At 39.7% G+C, this 17,062-nt stretch overlaps 1 protein-coding gene across 1 annotated transcript in view; it reads right to left on the bottom strand.

The window, feature by feature from the left end:
• The window catches only part of LOC307059006 (cytidine monophosphate-N-acetylneuraminic acid hydroxylase), a gene marked incomplete at its 5' end in the record, with an annotated part of 59,540 nt that overhangs the window by 10,457 nt on the left and 32,021 nt on the right, over positions 1 to 17,062 (bottom strand). The window contains 5 exons of the mRNA XM_079712692.1: positions 774 to 890; positions 2,470 to 2,644; positions 5,848 to 5,988; positions 14,042 to 14,177; positions 16,563 to 16,700. Coding sequence (XP_079568818.1) covers positions 774 to 890; positions 2,470 to 2,644; positions 5,848 to 5,988; positions 14,042 to 14,177; positions 16,563 to 16,700 — 707 coding nt within the window. The remainder of the gene's footprint in view (positions 1 to 773; positions 891 to 2,469; positions 2,645 to 5,847; positions 5,989 to 14,041; positions 14,178 to 16,562; positions 16,701 to 17,062) is intronic.

Below are 17,062 nucleotides of genomic sequence, written 5' to 3'. Positions count from 1 at the left end.
GGCATTACACATTTATATGGCATGTGTAATACACTTAAGGGCAGACTATACACCCTCCTAATTTATTTAGTGATTTTTGCATTTATATAGAATTTAAAATTACAATGTATGCTCACATATTTGATGTCATTTGACTATAATAAAAAAAAACTGATAAGGTGGGAAGAAGCCCAATGGAAGGAAAACAAAAAACAAAAAACCACCAAGGCTCGGACAGGGACTCAAAGCCTCATAATCAATAATCCTCATCCGTAGGGATGGGGTACTAATCCCAGTCTTGACATTGTGTCCAAAGCCCCGGCTCTTAACACCATGCCTGCCGTGCGTTAGGGATTTGTTAAAAATTGGAGCTCAACAAAATATGTGTTGGTTTATGCTGACTTCCCTTTCTTTAGAGAGCCACCCATTGGGTTTGTTTGGGGAAGGAGACACCACTGGAGAGAAGGCAAGGAAGGCAGAGATCAGTGCTTGCAGGTCTGATAACAGTGCAGGCGGGTCAGCTGTTTGGAAGGAAGCAGGTAGAAAAGCCAATCTTTGCAAATAACTCAAAAAGAAACAAGTATGGAGTTTAGTTAATAATAATGTTTCAGTAACGGCATGTTAGTTGTGACAAATGTAGCACAGTAAAGTAAGATGTTAACAATACTCTCTGTACTATCCTTGCAACTTTTCTGTAAATCTAAAGGTTATTCCAAACTAAAAAGTTTATTTAGGAAGGAAGGAAAGATGGAAGGAAGGAAGGAAGGAGCACTTCCACTGGTGTTCCTGCTTACTTCCTCATACGGATGTTCCCGGCTTGGTCTTTCTTTTGGAAAGGATAAATCTAGAAAGTCAACCAAATAGTCATATCCTCCAGGAAAAGGGTTGAAGTCCTCATCTGTCTCAATCATCTGTGCAAATGACAACATGGTAAAGGGAAGAAGCATATCAATCTGGTGGTCAAGGTCCTTAAAAAATTTTGGAATGTACAAGACCCAAATGCTCTTAAATGATAGCAATGAAGTGGAGTTAATATAAAAAGAGTCTCTCCTCTCTGCTCTCTTCTATTCCCCCCTCCTCTAGCCCCTCCTTCAATCCCTCTCTCCCTCTCTCTTCTTTCCTGAACTGAATTCTAATCCTACTCTTCTACACTAGCAAAACTGCTTCATATCACTAGCTTCAATCAAATTTACAGAGAAGGATATCATTATCTTAAGCACTATTAGTAATGAGATACCAAATACCACTGTATGTTTGCAGGCTAAAAAATAAATAAAATGTGAAATTTTTCTCACCATCACATAGCAGCTAAACATAAAGAGTGTCATTGAAAATTCCAAATGTTTTCTCTTTTTCATACTAATTGCTCAACTGAAAATATAATATAGACCAATGTTTCCCAGGTCTTTGGGTTTCAAAGACAATTTTCTAAAAAATATTTGGTAGCTAATGTAGGCATCAACATTTCATTTTGCTAAGTGAGGACTTAAAAAAAATTCTTACATCTACTATCCTTTTATTTCATTAAAGGAAGACTGCTCTCATGCCTCAAAAATAGAAAGGGCCTAATCTTGGAGAAATGACAATTCATCCCAAGAAAAGAGAGTTGACATCTTTGCAACCACACTCACATGCATACTCATACTTGTTTCATTATTGACCATCAAAAACTTTGTCACAGACTGGCTCTGACCCCCAGGTAGGTTTTTAGGACTCACTGATTTTGAGAATGCTAAGTGTTGCCTGGTACCTGGTATTAATGTTCAGGGGTTGAAAGGTAAACTTGAGAACAGCCCTCACCCTGAGGGTAACCAGTCTTTGTTTCTAAGGGTATGAACGCTGTCCATTTCCTGATGCTTTCCTTAAACTTTGCTCCCCATGCACAAATTCAGGCACTATATGTAAGTGGGATAAAATATACATATAAGTATTGCAGGGATTTCCAGCCCATTTCAGGCCTCCTCTTTCTCTTTCACCCCTTGCCTGTTGGTACTTATTTTGTTTTTGGATACCTCCTCAGTTTTGGTGACCAGCTTATAACGTGAACCACTTGGGCTTGTGAGCTCTGTGCGTACATGTTGGGGCTAATTTAAGTTCTAAGCTGACCTCGTGGTTTGTGCAATTCATTCCTTACCACAGCTGCAGATAAGAATTACCTGCTTCTCTGCTGCTACACGACACCACCTCTCCAGTGGAGCCCACTTGCCTGTTCCACAGTTTAAGTACCTGTTTCTACTACAAACACAACACAACAAAACACCCACAAAACAAAAACTAATACATGGTGATGGGAGGAAAAAGTGCTCCCAGAGAGAAACTGAGCTGGACCTCAGAACGTTCCCTACATTTTCAACAAGGGCTTGCTTTAGCACATTGTCCAGTCTATTTTCTGTGAAGCAGATGGTAGGGCTTAATAAATGTTTTTTGAGAAACAAATTGGAATACTTCATAATACAAGACAGCAAAGACAAATAATACTTCATAGCATACCCTGACCACCAGGTTATAATCCTTAAATCCAGCCCAAGTGAAGTATTCTTTTATCCAGCGTGAGTGATGAAATATTTCATCTCCTACAGCAGCATTCAAGATTCTCAAATATGGTCCAAAGTCCCAGGAATCCTTGTAAATTTTAGTCCCCTCTGGAGGCTCTATGATGCCTTTGCTTAAAGACACAAACGTGAGAGAACAAGGAAAGAAGAAAGCAACAAATAAGGAAGGCAGAAATTAGCACTTCAATTTCAACAGTCAACCAGACAAGCAGCTTTAAGACTGTTCAGATGATACCAAGGGGTCTCACAGAAGTGCCTCGGGGAACACTGAGGGGTAGCGTTCCACCCCAGCCTAAACCAGAACAGCTCCTGTTAATTGTTTAGTGTGATGGCTCTCCAAGTCAGAATACATTTAAAGATAAAAGTCCGTGTTGGGGAAACAAAAATTGGAAAACCACTGATGCGGACCCTTTCGGCTCAAGTAACTAAATTATGGAAATGTTGAATATAAGTGGCCACATTGATTTTGTGGAAGTCTGCTCACTCCTGCCCTGCCCCCCACCTCCACTAGAATATAAGTTTGATGACAGTAGCAACCATGACTGGCACATAGAAGGGGCCCCATAAATATTTGTTGAACATAGAAATGACTTTAGCCTATCTTTGAGATATACGTAGAATTTTGTGTCTCTAATATATGGTCCTCTCACTATACTAATCAAACCACAGCTCTCAGACAGATGGGCAATTCTGTATGTAAACCCAGTCAGCAATATGGACGAGAGAGTTCTCTGACATTCCTAGAGCTGTCCATCCGGTGTGAAGATGGATCATTGCATGGAACATGGAATATTGAATCCTGGCAATAGAATAGGATGTGATCTGGATAAGGGAAAGATGAGGAGGGAAATGGGCACCTGGCTAGTAGCGATTTGGTAACTATGTCCCACTTATCAAAACAACACTTTTAGTCCATTATTTGCCCAAAGCTAGAGAGGCACTGGTTTCGATAATAAATTACTTATCAAAACCTAAAGTTCCTAACTTCTAAATGAATGTCAAGGCTGCTTCTCCAACTCCTCCCCCCATCTCAGTTTACAGCCTCACTAATCTCTTCCTGGATAAAGCCTCAGTCTTCCAGCTGGCCTCCCTGACTCCAGTTCTTCCCTCTGTGGCCTCTTCCCCAGGACATGGTCTTCCAAAAAGTAAAATAGTTTTTCTAAAACACAACGCAGTAATGTTCCTTCTTCGCTTTATAACTTTCTCAAGCTCGCCTTACTCACAGGCTAGTTCCTTGGACTGTCTCACAAGTCCTTTCCGACCCTGGCCCGACAGGGTATTCCCGTCTCATCCTTTTCCTCCACCTTCACTTACCAACCCTACAGTCAGGTGGATGGTTGGATTCATGAGGCAAGGACCTCTTCACAGCTGTTTCCTTGTACCTAGTATGATGCCAGGTATGCAGAAGGAGCTCAATAAATCATCTCCAAATGAATGGCATAGGTCTATTCACTTAAAGGATCTGCACTCACCAAACTCATGACACTAGTTACACCTCCCTTCTCCAGCACGTGTCGGTCCCTCTGAGCGGAATCTCCATCTGTCTCTCTTAATTATAACCTACCTCCTGATCTCTAAGACATAGCTCATACGCCTAAGACTTCAGATTGAGCTTTCCTTGACCACATGTCCTGTTCTCTCCTGGCCCCTCTTCCCCTCACAAGGCAGAGTTAAGCACTTAGCCTCCCTGTGTCCTTACACTCTGTCTTACTACTGAGAATCCAACAATATCGACTCTCTTGTTACCCAGAATGCTTTGGTGTGACACAATGATACAAATGCAGATTCCCAGGCTCTGCCTCAGATCTACTGAATCAGAATCTCAGGGGGTCGAGCCCAGGGAGCTGCATTTATCCAAGTGCTTCAAGTTATTCTGATGTTCATTCAAGTTTGAGGATTATTACCATAGGATACATCTGGAGAACTGGAGAGAGATGATGGAGAATTCTGCCAGTGCCAAATGCCAGACTCTTGAACGTCCTGCTAAAACCTGAAATAATTAAAAACTTCGCTCACCCTTGATCTGGAGAATACAAACTGCTTTTATCCTAGAGGTACTGGGGAGATCCTAAGGAATTTTAAGCAGGGAAAGGAACAGGAAGAGTTTTGCATTTTAAAAAGGTTTCTTCGGCAACAATGCAGAGTGGAAGCTTTCCTTGCTTATGATCCCAGGAAGAATTATATTTTACTTGAGGACCCTGGAGGTCCACATATCAAGCGTACCTGTGAAACAAAGTCTCCTGAAACAATACTACTCCTTGTTATATGTACTCGGGCAATGTACTCAGGTCTATTCTGTTTTATTCTATTTCGTTTTTTTAAATGCTGGTCATGATCAATGTCATTGATTTTACAACCCACCAGTGGACTGTGGCCAGCAGATTGAAAAAGGCTGGCATGGAGGATAGATCAGAGGAGAGCAGGGTGGAGGCACAGAGCCAAGTCAAGGGCCGCTGCTTGAATCTAGGTGAAAAAAAAATTGTGGGAGGGAGAATTAAGGTCACGACGGAAGAGGCTGGAGACGAGTGGTGGATTTGTGAGAGATTTATGAAGAATTGACCAGATTTGGTAACTAGTTGGATATGAGAAGTTAGCAAAAGGGCATAATCAGCTGGCTGCACCATTCACACCAACTTTGCAAAGGTAAGGCCAGGAGAGGGGTGTGCTGTTGGCAACTGTGTGCCCAGCTCTTCAACACGTTCAGTCCATTTCTAAATAAGGGTGAGGAACTAACAGTTCCATTTGGCTCAAGACAAGTATGTGTAAAAATATAGGTCTGTGACATCAATAGTAACTTTTCCTGAATTGCACTCCCAGTGCACTGTTACTTGTTCAAAGGTACTGTCTGTGGAATTGGCAGTTGGGTAATGTTTATACTGATATGAAAACTAATTCTCATGCTTATTGCTTTTTACTTCAGAGAACTTATTTTTGAGCTGCATCAATTGTCCTTCATAGAAAAAACTTCCTCACTCTTTGTTTTCAAGTAAGGCTCTGAGACGAGGAAAACATTTGAGTAATTATTACATAGGATGAGAAAATTATTATATAGGACTGAGAAAAAACTCAACCTTTTTTCCCCTAGATTTGAAAGATACTTATTTAATAGTTTATTTTCTTTAAACAGTAAGACTTCCATTTTAAAAAGTGATGTGTGGATCTTAATGCATGACAAGCTCAGGATGCTACTCAATAAAAACTTAATATTCTGACAAATAGGGACCTACCAAGAGACCACAGGTATGTACTTTATTTTCTCATAAAATTGAAAAAAATCCCTGAATCATTTTTTTCTCTATAAGTATTTAAGCCAAACCTGTCTGTTGGATCCTTTAGCATCCTACTCAGATCAAGAGTGGCTCCAGGTCGTGGGGTCCATGTTAACACATCAGAATTTTTCTTGATAAGGTTGTTGAGTTCATTTGGGTCATTTTTGATGTTTGTTTCCTTAATATACCTGAGAAATAAGAAAATTCCCATGTAAGAAAGTTTATTCTCAGATGAAATTTTGATTAGAACAATGACAGAATTTGTATTTGTTTGTTTCCTCTGCATTCCTATTTCCCAATCCCCCTGCACTTATCCCAGGAAAAATAAAGACTACATTTGGGCTAATGTCCCTAATTAGGGAACAGCTATTATTTATACTTTGTTTTTTAGTATAATCACATAGTGATTGGAATTGAAGTTAGATGTAGCAAGACTACTATAAAGAGGTAGGAATAGCACAATCTTGTATTTAATTGTTTTCCAGTTTTTTAAAATTGAAGTATAGTTATTTACAGTAGTGTGTTAGTTTCAGTTTATAGCATAGTAATTCATTTTCTTATATTTAATATCAATGAAATATATAGATGATTAAATATTACTTGGCAGGTATATACTAAGCGTTTAACATGAACTAATTGATTTTATCTTCACAACCCACTGAGGTACCTGCCATTATTACTCTTGTTTTATAGAGAAAGAGACTAAGGATCAGAGGGGTCAGGTGACTTGCCCCAGGTCGGCAGTGTCCACCCAGCTCTCCACCGCCAAAACAGGGCTTATCCTTCCCAGGAGGCCACAAGGAGGAGCCTTTCCCCAACTTTGGGAGTAAAGTCTGATAAGTCTTTCCAACCCCTTCCATCATGTGAGGTTATATTTAAAAAGACAGGCGTCTCTGAACCAGGAAGTGGGCCCTCACTAGATACCAAATCTGCCAGCGCCTTGATCTTGGACTTTCCAGTCTCCAGAAGTTTGAGAAATAAATTTCTGTTGTTTATAAACCCCCTCCCCCCAAAAAGGCTTCCCATTCAAAACCATTAAAATCCATCTGCTACAAAAGAGCACACACATCCTCAGTCATAGTCCATCCTGAGATCTAGTCTCTAATTGTGCTATTGATCAGTGCTGGGTATCTCCCAAATTTAATTCCAAGGCACAGTCTTTCTGGAAAAGCTGTCAATCATCAATTTTAATGTCATATGGGAAGGTAATTGTGGTGATGCTGGAGCAGAAAAAGAGAGATCCAGGATTTGTCACTGTGTTTCACCAGACATGGGTTACATAGACAGACATTTCTGTTAAAGGGAATTGTACTTTCTTGAGCTACAACTGGGTTACCTAGACTGGATAGATATTTTCAGTCAGATAGACAAACACAAAACATATGTAAGCATTTGTATTTCTACAGCACCAAGGTGACTTACATTATTTATGATCTTGCAGACATGAGTAAAGATATCTCTCCACCCAAAGATGTCGAACTTGTCCCTTCCTACACACGTGAATGTCCTCCCACTGGCGCAGTCCTCAATTTGAAGCAATGTCACCTCTTTGTCTCATCATCTTACTACCTCTAGTCTCAGAATGGTTCACCAACTGATCTATCTCCCTGCCTCTGATCCAGGATGCTATCAGATTACTCTTTCTAAAACATAATGTGTGGCGTTCACAAAAGTCTTTAACTTCTTGATGCTTCTTTGTCTGCCTCTCTAAAATAATAATAAAATTAATACCCAGACGCTGCCCTCTGAGGGGTATTGTGCGTACAGAGGGTAACATCTGCCAACTACTAATACACAGAAGTGTGACTTACAACTGCTTTATATGGCAGCATCACACTAAGTGGTCAAGTGTCCTTAAGTAAGAAACCATCATATACAGTTCGTCTCCAAGTTCTTGCAATTCAACCTCCTTTATATTTCTAGAATCTGAATTCTCAATCCCCACTGTCATTCATCAGTCCTTCCGAGATTATTGTAATGATTTTCAAACTGTACTCCAGGATCGACATTCCTGTCTCCCTTCCCACCATGCATACATACAACCTAGCCTCTCCAGTGCACATCTGATCATGTCTCTGTTCCTTGTTAGACTCCTTTACCAGGTTCCTCATTCTTAAGGACGAAATCCAAGCCATGTGGAGTGGCACACAGCGGTGTTCACTGTCTGGTTCCCACTGCCCCCTCCCAAAAATACACCCGCCTCAGTCCCCTACACTGAACTGCAACCTCTCATCTCAGCATCTTTCCATCTTTGCTGGTGGGTGTCTACTCATACTTCAAAACTTTGCTTCATAGTCTCATCCAGTAGTCATTTTCTGACTCCCCTCTGTATCCCATTGCTTCCAGAACATACATGTACCATAACATTTATCATTCTGTATTACTATTGTTTTTCTCTTCCAACTCTGAAGACAGTCATTTCATCTCTAGTTCTCCAGCACCTAGCACATGCTGCTCAATAAATGAATGAATGAATGATGAACAGCATTGATCGAAATAAATTATATTTTAACTTTAGGCCAACCTTTCTGGAAATATTGGGAAGATGAGAGACAGCTAAGTAATATCAACAAGAAGGTAATAAAGAAGGAAACATATCAGCAAAAGGACACATTAAGTGACGACACATAGAGATATGTCATCAGAGGACAAAGAACTTCACAGTGAAAACAGTCAGGTTTTAATGATGAGTCACATGAAGCCCAGAGAAGTCAAAAAAATTGGTCCTAATAAGTGGTAGTAGGAAAGACCCTAAATTCCATGTACACTATTTCCCCTACTGTACTCTGCTGCCTCAATGGATGAGAAATTATGGCCAGTACTTACAGGATTTTGTCATAAAAACTTATCTCAAGGACTGGTTTCTTTACTATCCAACAAATTTACAGGTAAGTGTACTCTCAGAGTAGAAAGACATATGCATTCCGTCTGCATGTGGGCAGTCCCTGACCTTTGTTCAAAAAATGCTCCAGGTACTGATCGTAAAGTGATCAGCAATAAAGCAGATGGTACTGGTACTTGCTCATAAAAACACTATCAATGTTAGGGGCTGAGTCACTTCGTGATCAAACAGATGCTCTATACAATTGACAGAATCTTATAAAAGCAAAATTAAAACATCTAAAAGATTTTAACATTTAAAATAATAAAACTATGCTTCAAATACTACCAAATGGATTAATTGTATATTTTGGTTTTTTCAAGGGGTTGTGTATTATATAAGATGTGCATATATATTTGTTGTATCACAAATATGACCTAAATATGTAGCTTTAATTAACATGACTGAGGTGTTAAGAATAACTGTTAGCTTTTTTGTTGTTGTTGTTGTTTATTTTTAAGATTTACTTAGATCCAATTTTTGGATTTCTTTTGGTGAACAGCTCTATGAATTTTAACACATGTATAGATTTGTGCTACTACTAAAATCAGGATACAGAGCCCTTCTCTCTGCTCTACATTCTGTTCTCTCAAAACTCCCCCATGTTGGCCCTTTTTAGTGAAGCCCTCCCTTCCCCTCAGCCTAACCTCTGGCAACCACTGACTTTTTTCTCCATCCCAATAGTTTTGCCTTTCTCAGAATGTCAGCTAAGTGGAATCACAATATATAATCTTTTGAGACTGACTTCTTTCACTTAGCACGATACCTTTGAGATTCAACCAGGTTGTGTGTATATCAATAGTTATTTATTTTCTATTGTATTCCATGGTGTGGATATACCACGGTTTGTTTATCCATTCACCTGTTGAAGGACATTTGAGTTGATTTGGTAATTATGACTAGAACTACTATTAATATTTGTGTATAGTTTTGTGTGAATAAAAGTTTAGTTTCTCTAGGGTAAATACCCATGAATGGAATTTCTGGGTCGTATGATAAATGCATATTTAAAGCAACAGCCATACTGCTTTCCAGATAGCTGTATCATTTTGAATTCTCAACAGCAATGTCTGAGAGGTCCTATTGCTCTGTATCTTTGCCAAAACTGGATAGTGTTAATCTTTCAAAATTTTATTAACTTTAATTCTTATTTCATTGTGGTTTTAATCTGCATTCTCTAATGACTAGTGATATGGGCACGTCATTTCTTATGCTCATTTGCATCGATATATCTTCTTTGGTGGAGTATCTGTTCAAAATGATTTGCCCATTTATTATTGAGTTCTTTGTTTCCTTACACTGATTTTTGAAAGTTCATTATATATTCTAGATACAAATTGTTGATCAGATATATGATTTGCAAACTTTTTCTCATGGTCTGTAGTTTATCATTTCATTCTCTTAGCAGTGTCTTTCGCAGAGCAAAAATTTTAATTTTGATAAAGCCCAATTTATTAAAATTTTCACTTATGGATTGTGCTTTTGGTGTCCTATCTAAGAAGTCTTTGCTTAACCCAAGGTCATGAAGATTTTCTCCTATATTTTCCTCTAAAAATTTCATAGTTTTACATTTACATTTCGATCTATGACCCATTTTGACTTACTTTTTGGTATACAGTGCAGGGTCTACTATATTGAGGTTCATTTTTTGCATATGAATGTCCAATTAATTGCTCATCATTCAATAACATTTATTGAAAAGACTGTCTTTTCTCCACTGAATTGTTTTTGTACCTTTGTCAAAAATCAAATGGCTATATTTGGGTGGCTCTGTTTTTGGACTCTATTCCATTAATCTATGTGTTTATCCCTTCATCAATATCATGCTGTCTTGATTACTGGAGCTTTATAGCAAGTCTTACAATTGGGTAGTGTGGTCCCTCCACAAGTTTCCCTCTAGTGTCATTTCCCTTTTATCTAAATAACTTTCTTTAGCATTTCTTTTAAAGTAGGTCTTCTTATAATGAATTGCCTTAGTTTTTCTTCATCTGGGAATGTTTCTATTTTACCCTCATTCCTGAAGGATATTTTCACTGGATATAGTCTATGTTGACCATTCTTTTCTTTAAGCAATTTAAAAATAGTATCTTACTACCTTCTAGTCTCCATGGTTTATGACTAGAAATCCAGTTACTTGAATTTTTCCATATGTACAATGCATTCTTTTCTCTGCTTGTATTTCTGTTTTTCCACAGATACAGACCATCTCTCTTCCTCTCTAATACACCTGAGTCTGGGGTACAATTCCATTTTTAACCTGTCAGGCAGAGAACCCTTTGTGGGTCCAAGGTGAAAAATTATTTCCTTCTCACATTTTAGGTAATAGATTAAGTCACTTCATATGTCCATTATCTTGCCTGGTTCCTCTTCTCTAGTTAAACCTTAGACCGTAAGATCATCCCAAAGGATGCTTAACTTATCTGCATTCAGACTACATGCTTTGACATGGAGCATTTAACATGAAGCCAATTTAGGAAATTCTCTGAGTTTTTAAAAAAATTCAACTTCAATAATACTTCCTCACTGGCTGACTTTAATACTCTCCACAGTGTCATGTGGCAAATATTGCTATCGATTTTGTACTTTTTACTTGAGTGACCCATAACTAAGAACATGAAAGTGATAGAACAACCCACTGTTTTCACCTTTTCAACAGACTCTCCTGGATTTATCTTAGACATGCTTTCTCTTTATATCTTTTAACAGATGCTCACCACTGTCCAAAGCAGTGTGGTATGCAAAATACCACCCAGTCTAATGCCTTAGTTCTTGGGTATTTCCACGTAGTGTGATGTGAGAGCAGGAAACGGCAGCAGAATCTCTTCTCTGCTCCTTTTTCCATTGCTCTAAGGACAGACTGATGTTCAGCCAGAAGGCATAACAGTTGCTAAAATACTGAAATAGTTCTATGCCAGTTGGTTCAAAGCTGCTTCCCTGAGTGCCCTCTTTGCTGTCCCAGGCACCTGACCCTCCCCTGGGGCCTCCTAGCTCTCTCTCAATTCAGTCAACTAAAGGATTAAAGTTTGAGAGAGCAGAGCCTCCAGGACCTGTTATCCAGCACTACCTGTTATCTGTTCTGATTGCTTGGTGTCTATGCCATACTGGTTCTTAACTACACTGAATCTTAGTGCATTTAAGTGAAACCTTTGTGCCATGTCTACATTGGTAGGCACTGAGAAGTTTATTTTTGTTTCATTAACTGATTGTCATTTTGCTCTAGGTCAAGATTGAGTGTGAGACACACCTATTCACTGATAACTAGTATTTTCTTTAGAAAACTGAAGGGTTTGGGGGAAATTGAAGGGAAGTTTTCCAGGGCCATCAACTTCTAGTAATATTGGAGTAGCTCATTCCCCTGGTTCTGTATCATTGTCACTTGACACAGACAACCCTCCCCTGGTTCACTAAGTCCTTCATTTGCTGTCTACCGCCATTAATTCCACTGTACCTACTCCATCTTCCATCCTTCATAGTTAAGTGAGCATAAACATTCTAAGTCAGGAATATTTTACTTGAAATAATCCAAAAAAACAACATCAATGAATCAGACATATAAAGTAATGAAAGGAGGTATCACTACCACTATTTGCAGATGATTTAAAGAGAATCAGCTGAAAACTATTCCAAACAATTAAAACAACTACTACTTAGGAAATATAATTATAGAAAAGACTGCATTTGCAATAGCAACCAAAAGAAAAAGTGAAAATATCTAGGAATAAACATAACCAGAAGTGTGTGAGTCTTATATAAAGAAAACTTTAACATGCTGCTGAATAACACAAAAGAAAACCTATACAAATGAAAAGACATGCCTTGTTTTTGGACTAAATAACAAAATGATATCATTTATACTAAACTAATTTATATAGTTAATGTGACTGCAATATAAATAATAAGTGTTCTCACAGTTTGGCCCTAGCAGGTCCACTCAAAACCTCAAAAGGACACTAACAATCTTGCAAATGTTTAGTTTGGCTTTAGTAATTCATAGGAAATTTTGGATCACAGGGTCCATGTTTTGAGAGAAAAGGAAAAGCACTTCCCCAGCTCAGGCACCTGACAGTAGTAAAGTCCCAAGAAGGACAATCCAATCTAAAAACAGTAGTTAAGCTGAACTAAAAAAAGTGTTTCTTAAATTTGAAGTTTCTCCTGTTTGAGAAACATGTTATTAAAAGTTAACTGCTAGGGCTTCCCTGGTGGCGCAGTGGTTAAGAGTCCGCCGGCTGATGCAGGGGACACGGGTTCGTGTCCCGGTCCGGGAAGATCCCACATGCCATGGAGCGGCTGGGCCCGTGAGCCATGGCCGCTGAGCCTGCGCGTCCGGAGCCTGTGCTCCGCAACGGGAGAGGCCACAACAGTGAGAGGCCCATGTACCACACACACACACAAAAAAAAAGTTAACTGCTAAATCTTTAATGATGACTTGGTATCAAAGTGACCAAGAGGGCTTCCCTGGTGGCGCAGTGGTTGAGAGTCCGCCTGCCGATGCAGGGGACACGGGTTCGTGCCCCGGTCCGGGAAGATCCCACATGCTGCGGAGTGGCTGGGCCCGTGAGCCATGGCCGCTGAGCCTGTGCGTCCGGAGGCTGTGCTCCACAACGGGAGAGGCCACAACAGTGAGAGGCCCGCGTACCGCAAAAAAAAAAAAAAAAAAAAAAAAAAAGTGACCAAGAAAGAACCATAAGTGTGAATATTCACATTTGTGAAATCTTGTGCAATACCCAGTATTAAGACTGTCATTCATTTGACCATTAAAATGAAAATTCAACATTTAAACATTCTCAAAGAAAACTCATTGACCTCCAAAACTACACTTGAAAAACAAGATCTAGAAGTTATGTTGCTGTAAGAGAAGTCCTTTTAGATACTCAAAAATGAGAAAATAACTTGATAACGATACAGTCTCTATTCTGAGAGGTAGTGTGGTATAGAGAAAATAGCTTTAGAGCTAGGCATACCAGGATTCATTTCTCACCTCCAGTGTTTCCAGCGGGGTGACTTCAAGCAAGTCCCTTAGCCTCTCTGAGTTTCAGATTCCCTAACTTAAACAGGTATAATAACACCTACCTTACAGTGTCATTGGAAGACTAAATGATTAAAAGCCCCAGCTCAATCCCTAGTGTATACTGAATACATAACCGTTGTCTTCAAACTTTCCAGGATCCTTTTGGACAAAATCTATCTGAATTAACTCTAGCTGTCAAGCATGGCTCTCTGTTCCCAGGCAGCTTGTTAAATAAGCTCCAGACTCCCACTAATTACTTTTTCTCGTTTCATGTTGTATCCACAGCTAAATCATTCATCCCAGCATACATTAACTCATGTGTAAATATGTTATGCAAAATATCCAGCCATACTTGTCTGATGGGTGAGATTCCACAAAATACCCAGCAAAAGGGCAATAAATTCGGGGTTGTAGGTCCTTCACCAGCCGAGCCTTGTAGTTCAGGAGTTTCTTCCTTTCTGTTTTAATGAATTGGGCTTTCCATTCCTCTGGAATAACAGGGTTTGGATTAGAATTTCCTCTGTTCAGAAATCACAGAAAAACAAGAGTTCTAGTTGATTAGAAGGCTTTCAGGAGATAAAAATTGACAGCTGACTAATGAAGACATAGAGCAAAGCTCCTTGTCATTAGTGGCTTTATTTTGCAAATTTCAGTTGGTTACTAGGAAAATGTTTCCAAACCAGCCAGAGACACTGAATCCTCTCCTTGTTAATGGCAGTTCATTTGGACCCTAGCTGAATAAACAGGGTGGCATGTGTAGTTGTATCTTGCATGCATGCACATTTTAAGGGCACTGTAATTCTTGTAATGCTTAACTCTCTACTAACACGGAAATGGCTTTGCTATTTGCATGGATTATAAAAGCAAAGCATGTTCATTACACCCAGGCGATGCACAGTGGCCAAGGGCATGGATGTTGGAGTCAGTTAAGACTTAGGATCAAAATGCAGCTCCACCACTTAAATTCTTTAAGTCTGTTTTCTCCTCTGTAAAATAGAATCATGTTGCCTACCTCAAAGGTTGTTCATTTGTTCGTTTGCTCATTCATTCAATTGATATTTATTGAGCACCTACTATGTGCCAGATGTAGTTCTAGGCACTGAGAATACAGTGGTGAACAAGATAAAGCAGGTCCCTGCTCTTATGGAGCATTCATTCTAGTGAAAGAAGCAAATAAGGAATAAGGAAATAAGTTCATTTCAAAGAGTGATGAGCTAGGAAGAAAATAAAACAGGGCCATGGGATGGAGAGTGGCTGGGGTGATGAGGTGTGGGGTGGAGGGGCGTATTAGGGCAGTTAATGAAGATGACATTGGAATCATAGAACACAGACAGAGACATAGAAGTTGCCGACCACGTGGAGGTCAAAAGCAATAGCACTCCAGGCAGCGGAAACAGCACATACAAAGGTCCAGGGCACAGATGGACTTGGTGTATTGGGTCTGAGGAACAAAAAGTGGGCCAGTATGGGCTGACACTTGTCAAGCAACGGGGATACAGGCAGTGAAGGAAGTTGAAATTAGGCAGGGCCCAGAGCATGTGGGGTACCATGTCAGGGAACTGCTCCTACTGTTAATGCTATGAAAATCTGATAAACACAGACAAGGATAGAGAAAAAAATAAGTTATCCATAAGGTAGACATAACCACTATTAACATTTTGGTATATTTTAGACCTTTCTAAATGTATGTGCATGTGCGTGCACACACACACACACACACACACACTCACATAAGAATGGAGTTATGCTAGCTACCCTTTAGTAGGTGTATGTCACCTCCCCTGTCACACTGTTAACTCCGTAAAGACAGCACCTCCCCTCTATCTCTCACTGGTGACTCATTCTGGGAGGCAATGACCACAGACTCAGAGAAGAAAGGAAGGAACTGGACAGGCTTTCCTCATACTGCAAGTAGGGCATTTCTGCCACATTGCTAAACAGAGATTGCTTACAGAAAATATTAATTTATTAAGTGGACATATATTGAGAACTTACAATGCTAGCAATGCTTACATACTGAGCAAAAGTAGGAACAAAATATACCACTTACACACCCTCCCCCATCCCAACCCTAGCACCACCCTTAGACCCAGAGCATAAGAGCTTCTGCCTTGGACCCCACATTTTTTTCAAGCTTTGAGATATAACTGATATATAAGTTTAAGGTATACACCAGGATGGGTTCATTACAGGCATGTATGGCTACATGATTACCACGATAAGGCTAGTTAACCTCTATCACCTCACATATTACCATTTTGTGTGTGTGATGAGAACATGTAAGATCTACCCGCTTAGCAACTTTTAAGTATATAGCACGGTATTGTTTACTATAGTCATCATGCTATACGTTACATCCCCAGAACTTACTCATCTTATAACTAGAAGTTTGTACTCTTTGACCACTATTTCCCCGGCCCCTAGAAGCCCCATACTTTAGAGGGGCTTCCTTTGCCTCATCCCTCCCCTGTATGGGCATTCCACAAGTCCAAGGGGATGTGCCCACCTCGAGTTGCCCACACCCTATTCTGAACCACATACCAAGAGCATTTAAGCCTGGATTACCAATGTCAGACTCTTCCTATTCTGCTCTACAGTCAACATCAGGAATCAAATTGATCCAAATGATTCTTTTTCTTGACTTTTCCTGAGATGCTCCCTAATCTCCTCAGTGTTTCCTTCATGCTCCATCAGCAAATTCTGAGCTGGAAACTTTAGCTTGTATATCTGTGATTTGCAAGTCTGGTTTCCCAATAAGATTGTAAGCTTCTTGTGGGGAAGGATCATGTCTTAATTATCTTTGTATTGATTCGCACAGCATTTAGCAAAGTGCCATGCCTGCTCCTTGGCATCACTTTGATATAAAGTATTACCAGTAAATTTTCCACCACTGAAAGTCATCGGAAAGCCTGATGCCCCTCCGGCAAAATCACCCATCATTAGATCAACCTTCATAGGCAGGCTTCCCCCATTGGGTCTGGTGCAATCCACTGTATTGAGTATTTTATGACCTGTGGGAAAATAAAGTGGCATCAATACTCAAGGTGAAATCTTGAAAACCACAGTCTGAAATCCCAGGTCAACAAAGTCTTCCATGTAAGTCTGTATAATCTGACTCATTCAATTATAGAAGAGTTGCTTATGTCCAAGGAAAAGAGAGAGTAAGATTTCAAAATCTAAACTCTTCAATAGCACATTTTGAACTTTCAAGTGAATAAACTCATCCTGTCTGATTGGGGGGTTCTGGGTGAGGAGAGTTAGCTTGATTCCACTCCAGATTGTAGAATAGACTACTTTCCTGGGCCAGCTATCTTCAGATGTTGAGCCTGAAGGATGCAGGGGAAAGAGTAACCAAATCAACACAAATCTCTCA

The sequence above is a fragment of the Hyperoodon ampullatus genome (assembly GCF_949752795.1).
Source record: "Hyperoodon ampullatus genome assembly, chromosome: 10".
NCBI classification, from domain to species: Eukaryota; Metazoa; Chordata; class Mammalia; order Artiodactyla; family Ziphiidae; genus Hyperoodon; species Hyperoodon ampullatus.
Note: the sequence above shows the minus strand (reverse complement) of the source record. Positions and strands in the feature narration are given on the sequence as shown.